The 11,003-nt window shown below is 39.4% G+C and overlaps 1 protein-coding gene across 2 annotated transcripts in view; it reads right to left on the bottom strand.

Moving 5' to 3' along the window:
* Positions 1-400: 400 nt before the first annotated feature.
* Positions 401-11,003, bottom strand: part of LOC100496911 — a 138,294-nt gene continuing 127,691 nt past the window's right edge. For both annotated transcript variants that reach the window (XM_031893160.1, XM_002941059.5), the window contains exons 69-74: positions 10,409-10,611; positions 9,851-10,013; positions 6,894-7,003; positions 6,121-6,243; positions 4,889-5,030; positions 401-658 (exon numbers count right to left, since the gene is read on the bottom strand). In XM_031893160.1, coding sequence (XP_031749020.1) covers positions 654-658; positions 4,889-5,030; positions 6,121-6,243; positions 6,894-7,003; positions 9,851-10,013; positions 10,409-10,611 — 746 coding nt within the window. In that variant the 3' untranslated portion in view covers positions 401-653. The remainder of the gene's footprint in view (positions 659-4,888; positions 5,031-6,120; positions 6,244-6,893; positions 7,004-9,850; positions 10,014-10,408; positions 10,612-11,003) is intronic.

Here is an 11,003-nt window from a genome sequence, read left to right as displayed (position 1 = left end):
TGAACCAGAGGGTCCATGAGGGCCATAAGTAGGGCAGTATACATATGTGTGTGTGTGTGTGTATGTTATAATACCTGCAAGCATTTTTTTACTATAATTTTTACAGGGGATTTATTAGGGTCTTTACCGACTATTGAGGATGGCATTAACTTTATGCCATGAAACTACCATACAGAATCCAAAAACTGCATTCTGCTCCCTGCTATATTAAATATGTTACCAGTTTTTTTACGATTTTTTGTAAATGACTTTGTTTCTTCAAGGTAATAATTTCCCTATCATAAATGAGGGACTATTACATATACAAGTTTATATGTTGAAGAGGACATTTGTTTATGTTTCAAATGCATCTTATGAATAAAACATTCTAGAATCCCCCCAAAAAACTCACAAAACCTAATTCTTTTATGGGAAACAAATTTATTCTGTTTCAAAATATGTTACAGCAGGACACACGTAAAGAGGTAAAATGTTAAATATTTGTTTCTGTGGTACCCTGTTGGATTCCTAACCTGGTCTGTTAGTTTCACATAAATCACAATTTGCTTTAGGTAAATACATTAAGGTATTACAAAGGTATCTGTCAGGATATTTCTTCTTTACAAACATGGATTATTCCGTGTATGGTTGCTTCTAGAGTGTAAAACCAGTCTTCATGCTGCAAACAGAAATGCAAGAATGAATTGTCTAGCACGCGTTACATTTACAAATAGGACTGTGTTATCACATATTAGCATTAGACAGATCCTGTAGTCACACTGTCATGTTACATGAGTCCCACCAGCAATGGGATGATCAAAACATAAAGCTTAAGTATAAATATAACGTGTGATGTTTAATTAAGTATAATTGTCTTGTTATTGTAAAAAAATGAGTTTCTAAGAAAGTCAGAACAGTGTGTGATTTTAAACTAGAATTGTCTGACTAACACTGGTGCTTATAATTTCAGGTGATTCAAGTGTTTCTAGGCTACTAATGAAGCAGCAAGTAAAATACCCCAGACCTATTCATGCGCTGTTGCCCTTATTACAAACTTTATGTCTGCCTCAAAGAGTTAAGTTATTTTCCTTTGACTCACAAAGTATTTGATTTACAGCTGAGATTTGTCATCCTTATAACAGAGCATTCTAACCGCAGTGGTGATCGCTACTATCCAAAACCCATTTTCCCCTCACTGTTAAAACTTTAAAACATGATAAATTAGGAGAAAGCCTGAGATAGGAATGTTTAGCAAAGTCAAAGAACTCTACTTTAAAAAAATATAGTTTTGTGAAAATGAGACATATTTCATAACAGAAAACTGTCCAGCTCTACTCAGCATATAAAGTTAACTGGAAATAGTTAACAATAAAAATGTAACATTAGGTATCCCAGTAAATATCTGTGTGGACTGTACCAAGAATTTTATATGGTGCGTGACTAACAAACCTACAAGTCATTGGGCTATAGAGATTAAAATTGGATTAGTACAATTCATTCTGTATCACCACTTAATTTTATTCCTATGAGTAATTACATTATGACCATTATACTGTGTATTGTGTATGTACCATTTTCTGTAGGAACATTAGATTACATTAAGAGTGGCCTAGGAATGGGGGAAGTGATGGTGCTGCCATGGAATCTAATCCAAAAAGGAGATTGAGGTGACCCAGTCCAACTCTATATTTTTGATCAGTCGTATCTATATATATTCTTTTCTAATTCCGACTTTTACTATAACATATATTATAACAGAGACACATTTTCTTTGAAAATTATTATTACTCTTTTGACAGTGTAGTAATGTAGTTTTAAAAAATTGTATCTTATTTTGTTAACAACCATCCAAAACAAATGTGTTTACCATTAGCAGAGCAAAAGCCCTTTTTGTTACTTTTAGTAAATGTCTGCTCTAAAGACAACAAGCTACTGTTGAGTATGGCACACACACAGGCAGTACAGGGCAGGTAGAGTATGGCACACACAGGCAGGGTAGGGCAGGAAAAGTATGGCACACATAGGCAGCATAAGGCAGGCGGAGTATGGCACACACAGGCAGCATAGGGCAGGCAGAGTATGGCACACACAGGCAGCATAGGGCAGGCATAGTAATGCCTGTGTGTGCCATACTCTGCCTGCCCTATGCTGCCTGTGGGAGTTTCTTCTGGGAGTTTGTTAGTAGTAGAAATAGCCATTAAATGGTCCCTAAGGTGTGTAATTATGTGCTGGGGGTTGCTGTGCTATCCACATGGGAGGAGGAGGCATATGAATTCAAGGGTGTGTCTTAATATGACATTATATAGTTCTTTCACACGTGAATGATGTTTGATATCCCTGCAGTGAGCACCAAGCATTTGGGTTTTTGCTGCACTACCACCATTAATGTGGGCGTGGTCTTAAAAGCTCTTGTGATAACATGGGTGTGTTTTGAAGTGGGTGTGGTTTAAAAAAGGGAAGTGGTCAAAACTGGCTTCCATTAGCGACCCTCCACTATGTATGCCACAGAAGTTGGAAAGCACTGACCTATATGATACACCCTGTTTCTTCCTAGTGGCTATTACAGAATGACCTGAACAAAATTCTATACAGACTTTAGCCTGACTTTTTGCCAGGCACATTAAAATAAATGTAAATTTAAACAATAATGCTCAATTTATGTAGCAAACTGTAGGACGCAGTAGTCAACTTGTATTTTTTCTCAGAGTGAGTTGCGTCTAAAACAACTTTCATTAAAGATACTTGTGTCCAAATGCACTTCCATATGGGGTGCTTAGCAGAGATTACTCCTTCCTGCCTTCCGTTCTGAACTAAGTGATGCTGCTTCTCTTGAGACATGGCACTGTGTGGAACCTGGAGCTACTGTCACCTCCTGACCAGGCGGTAGTTTCAGGGTTTCCTCAGTGCCCTGTGTCAACAGAGCTAACGTCATTCACCCGCCGAACACAGAAATTGACATGAGCGAACACCAGAACTGATGCTAGGCAGACTACAGAAACACTAGGCACAACTGCGTTAGATTTATGGCGAAGTGCAAGTGCAGTTGCGTCGATTTTAACAAATTGGATGCAGTTGTGCCAGACACAGTGAGCAATAATCAGGTACAGCACAGCTGTGTCTGATGCAAGGCCTGTACTGTGCGCATAATGATGCATGACTTCTTGGGAAAATGGTACATTCTGGGGTAAAAACACTTGGCAGTTGTATCCAAATTTGCACTTTGCTCACTGCATATGGGTAAGTGAAGGCACCAGATTATTATTATTATTATTATTATTATTAACATTTATTTATAAAGCGCCAACATATTCCGCAGCGCTGTACAATAAGTGGGTTTCATACATTAGACATACAGAGTAACATATAAAGCAATCAATAACCAATACAAGAGGTGAAGAGGGCCCTGCTCAAACCAGATCATCTAAACCAGTGATTCCTAACCAGTGCCTCGTGTATCTGTTGCTCATCACCCTCTTTGATGTTGCTTTCAGTGGCCTCAAAGTAGGTGGGCATTTTTAAATCTCTGGCGTGGAGGCAAGTTTTGGAAGCACAGAGATACAGTTTTACTCCAAGCAGAGACTCCTACAGGCTAGCCGGCCACATGGGGCTACCACATAGCCAAATACAGTGCTTATTTAGCATCTCAAAAGAACTTTTTTAATGCTCGTGAGGCTCAGCAACACTTTTTACATCTGAACTTTATTTAAACAGATCATGGAAATGAGAATCGGGCTTAGATACGTAACACAGCATGTACATGTTTACATCTATTATGCTGGTCATATGAATTTAATACCTTATGAATGTTTATATTAAATGAATTTTGATCCAAATGCCTATTACATAGCAATACCTCAGTGAGAGTTATTTATGGGTATAGGTGACCTTCCAGTATAGAGAGGTACAGAGGTGTAATAGAGGAAGCAGACTCTGCAGGTGCAGGTGGGGGGGGGGGGGGGGGGAGGAGTGTAGAGAGCCCAGTATGGCCCAAATTAATGAGCAATATATCTTGCTTGAATTGGTTGACATAGCAATGTTTTAGGGACCTACATTGTATTTGCTGTAAGGTCCAGTAACATCTAGTTATGCCACTGGAAAGCTACACTATTTTGTAAGTGCATGGGGGTACCTGGACACTTTCACAAGTAGGCAGGTTTGACCGCTGGTACCGAGCACTACTGTTACATTAGTTGCTGAAAGAATAAAAAGTTAGCTCATGCAGCTTTCCTAGTTAACAACTATTCAGGTACCCACAGGTATCATGGAGATACATATTAGTAATAAAAATACATAAAATAAATAGACACCAACAGTAAACTGTGAGCTTACATATATTAAAATATATTAAATTAACTGTAAACATCAATGTAATAAAATATTTACACAAAATCAACATATGCTTAATTCCCTTTTTAGTGGGACATATATATTTTTTTAATACATATATATCGTGCAGTTTGGGTCAAAACAGGGAGCCCATCAAGAATCTATGACTCCACAGGGTGTATGTGGGTAAGAATAAAGGTGTAACTATTGCTGCAGTTTTGTATTCAGTTATATTTAGGCAAGTCCAGCCAGCTGGATCAAGTCTTAAGTCTTGGTATATGAGTTATTTCCCTTGAATATGTTTAACTCATGCACAGAAAAATTAACAGGAAGCTGAATAGGGCCCACACACTGCCTGTGTTATTGGGCTAAACAAAACAGCAACGTATAGGAAGGAAACTACAAGTTAAAACAGGCCAGACCTGAATAGACTAGACTGTTGGTATATTTGGAAGCCAGTAGTTTGCTTGAGAACCATTGGGGGTATTTGAAAATCACAAATTTCACTTAAATTAATCCAGTGCAAGATGGGCAGATATTGTTAAATGTTCTGCCTGCTAATATACTTATGTACTCTGCTTACCGCATTGTAAAGGGATCTCTATAGGAACAAAGTTTCTGTTGCACAAATGGACATATGCTGCTGCCAGGTTACAGATTGGCTTTATCTCATTGGAATCACAGATATCTTCCACACACGCGTTATAGAAAGGCTGAGGATAGATCTAAGGGATAAAGTTGTGATGTCTACATTAGTGATTATGCACAGCACACAGCATCATTTAAGCAATGTTTTAGACTAGCACCATGTTATATAACCAGGTGAATGTTTGCACCGTATTTAGTATTATAACTGCTATACTTGAGTGTATACTTATAGGAAAGAATAGCACTTTCTGGATATTTACTTTTTGTTTGCAGTAAACAATGGTAGCAGAACTTGCAGTCAGACAGTTTTACATAATGCTGACGTTCAAAAACAAAAGCTCATGTTTAATGAAATGTAATTAATGGGATATAAATGTTTTATGTCCTTTAATGACTCATCAACCATGTATGTCTTTTGCTTTCCACTTATTTAATGGAAATATTAAGACATGCTTAAGGGCTTTTGCTTTTTTTCTAAAAATAAGCTGCAAAATCTTCTTGCAGATCCTGTCTTGTCTACAGACAACATAATATTTCTCTAAAAGCTCTTCTGTGAACCTAAACTTTGTAAGCCAATTAAGTACAATAGAACAGACTGGCACTTAGCTTAGTGGTTGGTTAAGGTGGCCATACACGGGCCGACTATAGCTGCCGATATCGGTCCCTTGGACCGATTCGGCAGCTAATCGGCCCGTGTATGGGGAGAGCAGAGCGGCCTGGCCGACCGATATCTGGCCTGAAATTGGCCAGATCTCGATCAGCCAGGTTAGAAAATCTGGTCGGATCGGGGACCGCAGCGGCTCGTTGATGCGGTCCCCTATCCGACTGCCCCATTGCCGCCCACATAATCCGATCGTCTGGCCCCAGGGCCAAACGATCGGATTATTATTTTTTTTACCTAAATGGTCCCCGATATCGCCCACCCGTAGGTCGCCAAGCGAGCGGATCTGCTCGTGTATGGCCACCTTTAATGGTCTGATGTTACTGAGGGTGAGGCTAGAATTACCCTGTGCAATTGTTAAGAGAGATCTGGGACAAGAAAGACAGGCAAATAAATGTTATTATAGTGTGAGAGTTGACCAGAATTACAAAGGCAATAAAGCAAATGTTTAGCTTATTGTGCTGGTTTAGCTATGAGAATTAGAATCCCATCAACATTTATCTTACCACTCTGAAGCAGTTGCGGAGCACTGAGTTAGATCCTTGGAATAGAGCTTTACATAACTTTTGATGTGGTGAAGTAGGGCAGGCTTTTATTTTCTTACGTCCAGAACTACACTGGGTGTCAACCTGGAGAGAATCACAGATTAAGGTATGTCTCTATGTCAGCTAATGTAATCACTGGCCAACCCATACATTGAAGTTCCCCTCAATACCTGATGGCAAAAAAGAATTCTCTTATCACCGTTATCATATTTGATGCTAATGAATTACCTGAGCCAGATACTGTTTTAACACCTGTTTACAATGGTGCATTGTTACCCAGCCCAATCTCTTTGAAATCATTGTTATGGATCTCCCATTCTCCTTCTACTAACTGCTGCTATTTTGTACCAAGACCCTGGGTCTTTCTTTCCTTCCACTTTCCTCTACCAATTCTTCAATCTCTAACCTGCCTACTCTTCAGGATATCCCCTGAGCACCTGATCCTTGGATGGTTATAGAGTCAGCCTGCTCAGATCCTTCCTTTCCAACATTTTCATCATTATCATATATGATGCACAGTCGGGTGCATGACTGATTGCTTCTAAATTACCATGTATATAACCAAAAACACTAAATGCTTAGGGGTGCAAACATGTGTAAAACTATGGCAGTTTGCACTTATTTCTTGCGCTTTGTACCCTGTCCTGCACTGTACCCCTTTTGTCTTTCAGTGAGTGCCATCAATCAGTGTTAAGAATAAAAAACATAACCAAGGTATAAATGTCACCCAGTACCTGCCACTTCAGAGAGAAATCTTGGGTGCTATTTGTGTGGGAGTGGTCTGGTAACAAAAAGTCATTTCCTGATTCATTGTCATTTGTACCAAAAAGACCAGCTGAAATACCTACAAGAAACAAAGAGTTAATTCCCAAAGAAGATACAAATCAAAACAAAAGTATGTTGTATAACAATTTTACTTCTACGCACTAGGGAAGATAAGGGTACTGAATGTTACTTGGTATAACTAGGTATTCACTAAATCACAGTACACTTTATCAAGCTTCACTGAAGTACATCACACCTATTAAAAGATAAGGAACTTTTTAATGAGCCACGAGAAAGAAAACCTCAGTGGAATTACCCGCTCACCTAAACTAATAGGTGTATGGTACTCCAGAGAATAGTTCCTATTGTATGTTTTGAATCTTAATACCTATGATTTCATTTGTATTATTATAAATAAATTATTTTAAAGTAGTTACTTATATACAGTACAATAAAGCAAAGAAAACAGATCGGACAATAGAAACATTGCTTCAGACAATAGAATGCACTGTCGTGCTGGGGTAAGATACCTTGATTAAGAGAACAGTACCGTATTGCAAATAGATGGAAGATTATAGGGTATTTCTTGCAGAAAGTGGGGTAGTGTCATCATATTTCTCATAACACAATTATTGTGGATGGTTCTAATCAGTGGCGTAGCGAGGGGGGTGCCGAGGGGGCCATGGCCCCGGGCGGCGTATCAGAAGGGGCGGCGGCAATCACCATGATATTTAACGTACCCCCAACAGACCATCGCCGGCGGTTCCTTCTCTCTTATTGCGCGGCAACAGGCGCTTTTATATGGTTGCGCCCGTGCGTATGACGTCACACGTCAGCGACGAGGCGCAACCTTATAGAAATGCCTGTTGCCTGTAAGAGAGAAGGAACCGCCGCCGATGGTCTGTTGGGGGTATGTACTATGGGGGAAATTGGGGGCACTGTGTGGGGGCTACTGTCTATGGGGAAATTGGGGCACTTTCCATGGGGGGGGGCAGGTCTTTGTGGGGTATTGTGTATGGGGGCACTTCCTATTGGGGGCACTGTGTATGGGGCAATTGGGGCTCTGTGTATGAGGGCACTTTCTATTGGGGGGCAAGGTCTTTGGGGGGTATTGTCTATGGGGACACTGTGTATGGGGCAATTGGGGCACTGTGTATGGGGGCACTTCCTATTGGGGGCACTTTGTATGGGGCAATTGGGGGCACTGTTTATGGGGGCACTTTCTATTGGGGGAACTTTTTAAGAATAACTAAATAGAGGGGCGGCAAATTTCCGGTCGGCCCCAGGCGACGAAAGCCCACGCTACGCCACTGGTTCTAATGGACCCACAAGGTTATGCATTCAAGGACATGTAAACCCCACAAACAAAAAAAATAATCAGTGAACAGCCTCTTTGAAATCTTTCAATACCTGCCACACTGGTTTTTCATAGGTTAATAGTAAGGCTGCAGCATCCACTTAATCACTTTTCCTTTTCCTCCTGTAACCCATTCCCCCCCCCTCCTCAGGAATTTGCTTTGACTTCTGGCTTGTGGGCATGCTCAGTGTTCTTAGCTCAGATTACTCAACACGCCCTCCAGTCTAGCAGCCAGTGAAGAGATGACATTGCTGGTTCCTATAGAAACTCAGCTCTAGCTTCAATTTTTCATTTTTTTTCTCCTAACTTTCTCTCTTGAGCTCAGCTTAACCACTACAGTGCTCAAACAAAGCAGAACTTTTATCAGACAGTTCTGCCTGTGTGAGTCTGCATTCTTGATCAAATGTATGCTGAATAGGTGTCTTTGTGTGTATATATACTTTTTGCAGATTTAAATGTATCAGATTATGTATCAGAGGGAAAATGGCCACCGGGTGAAATCTGCTATTTACTTTAGGAAAATGTGATGGTGCTAGCAAACGGAGGGGGATCTATGCAGATCAAATGATGCAGTTTGGCTGGGGCAGACATGCCCAAATAATATATATTGTAGGCAAATATAGGCTGTACATGTCCCAACTTTATTTAAGCAATCTAAGCCATCTGTATAAGTGAAGCATAAGGCTGAACTGGGATACGCATCTGTGAGTGGCTGCATGCTTCTAAGGCAGTAACAAGACATATATACGTAATGAGCATGCTGTATCTGACAATCTAGTATAGGACCCATTATCCAGAATGCTCAGGACCAAGGGTATTCTGGATAAAGGGTCTTTTTGTAATTTGGATCTTCATACCTTAAGTCTACTAAAAAATCAATAAAACATTAATTAAACCCAATAGAATTATTTTGCATCCAGTAAGGATTAATTATATCTTAGTTGGGATCAAGTACAAGGTACTGTTTTATTTTTACAGAGAAAAAGGAAATCAATTTTAAAAATCTGAATGATTTGATTAAAATGGAGTCTATGGGAGACAGGCTTTCCATAAATCGGAGCTTTCTGGATATCAGGTTTTCCGGATAACGGATCCCATACCTGTACAGGTTATTAAGTGCCAAACAGCACCTGCTTTAGGGTTCATCAGGAAATTACAATGTTTTCTTAACCCTCCAGTGTTTTTTTTCAAAAAATCTACCGATTCCCCACAACTTGCTTGTTATGTACACAATTTGTTCCCAGCATTTTGGTTTAATTACTGTCATGTCCTGCACACAGCATCAACAACTGCATTAGTATCCAACTCACTTCGTACAAGTCAGTTGCAGCTACTAAAGCAACCCACTAAGGTAACCCTTACCACCATGTTCTGGCTGACCATATTTCTTGGGTTCTCTTACAACAATGAATGCAACAGTGTGTAATTTATTAAAGTAGCATGTATGAATGCAAATAATATTGCGAACAGCATCAGCAAGTGCTCAATGTTACACTTTAGATCTTTGTGCTTAAGATTGCATTTGTCAGTGAGCACCTGAAGCTCCCAGTGCAGGAATTGAAATCTTACCATGGTACCATCCTTCTAGGGTAAAGCTGCATATGTCATGATAAATGTCACACTGTACAGTAATCCCCTCTTGATTTGCCACTTCTATGTGATTGGCATCCTTTTTAATAAAGATTCCATTCTTATAAACTGGAAGGTCAAGCCTCTGACAGTTCTCTTCTATCTGAAATGAATCAGCAGACAGATGTTCATAAGCACAAACTATAAAGGCTGGGCCATTTACTATTATCAGATGCAACATAATGCACACATTTGGGAAGTTTTTTAACCACATCTAAATGTGTCACTATAACTTATTATGGAAATGACATATCCAATACTTATATGACATACTAGCCAATGCTTACGTGTAAAACGTTCTATAATCTCAGACAGAATGAGGAAAGAATAGGGCGAGGCCTGGTAGAACAGGCTTGCAGATAAACATTTCCTTATTTTTAATGCATAAGATCCATTTTTTATTCAACGATACTCAGTAAGAGTAGGTGCATGTGTTTTACATTAACTAAAAGTTCATTTTTGAAACTGTCAGCAGTGGTTCAAAAGCAAGATTCTTACTTTCAGTCCAGGATAGATATCAACAGAGACGTGATTCATATCTACATGCAATGATCTCATAGTCCCACCACCTTGGTTTAGTATGAGAGTAAACTTGTTGTACATAAAGTCCTTAGCCAGCAGCAGGCTGCATTTTGAAGCCACATTAAGAAGAATTCCATCAAAAGTCACAACGTGTTTGTTTCCAATCAAGACTGCATGATCTACAAAATATGGAAAATATGGAAACATTATCAGTCAACTGACTGAAATGTAACTTTATTTGTGAATATGTGGGAATATAATACTTAGTTCATATAGATTAAAACATATTTATCTATTAATTTGGTCACCTGTTTGAAACCAAACGTCTTATTGGTTGTTATAGGTTACTGCTCCTGGGAAAATTTAGTGCCTGTTAATAAATACAGGGGTTAAAGATGAAGTACCAAGTGTTGAGGCACAGGGGAATGGAGGCCCTTGCCCTGTAAAGAATCCTTTACCCCAAACACCTGAACAAGAGATATTTGTAGTTACAGAAAACAACTGTGGGCAAATTTATAAAGGTCAGAACTAGAATATAGGTCACAGGGAACATATATAGTGATAAAAAAGT

The sequence above is a fragment of the Xenopus tropicalis genome, chromosome 9, assembly GCF_000004195.4.
Source record: "Xenopus tropicalis strain Nigerian chromosome 9, UCB_Xtro_10.0, whole genome shotgun sequence".
Taxonomy (NCBI): domain Eukaryota; kingdom Metazoa; phylum Chordata; class Amphibia; order Anura; family Pipidae; genus Xenopus; species Xenopus tropicalis.
This window is presented reverse-complemented; position numbering and strand designations above follow the sequence as displayed.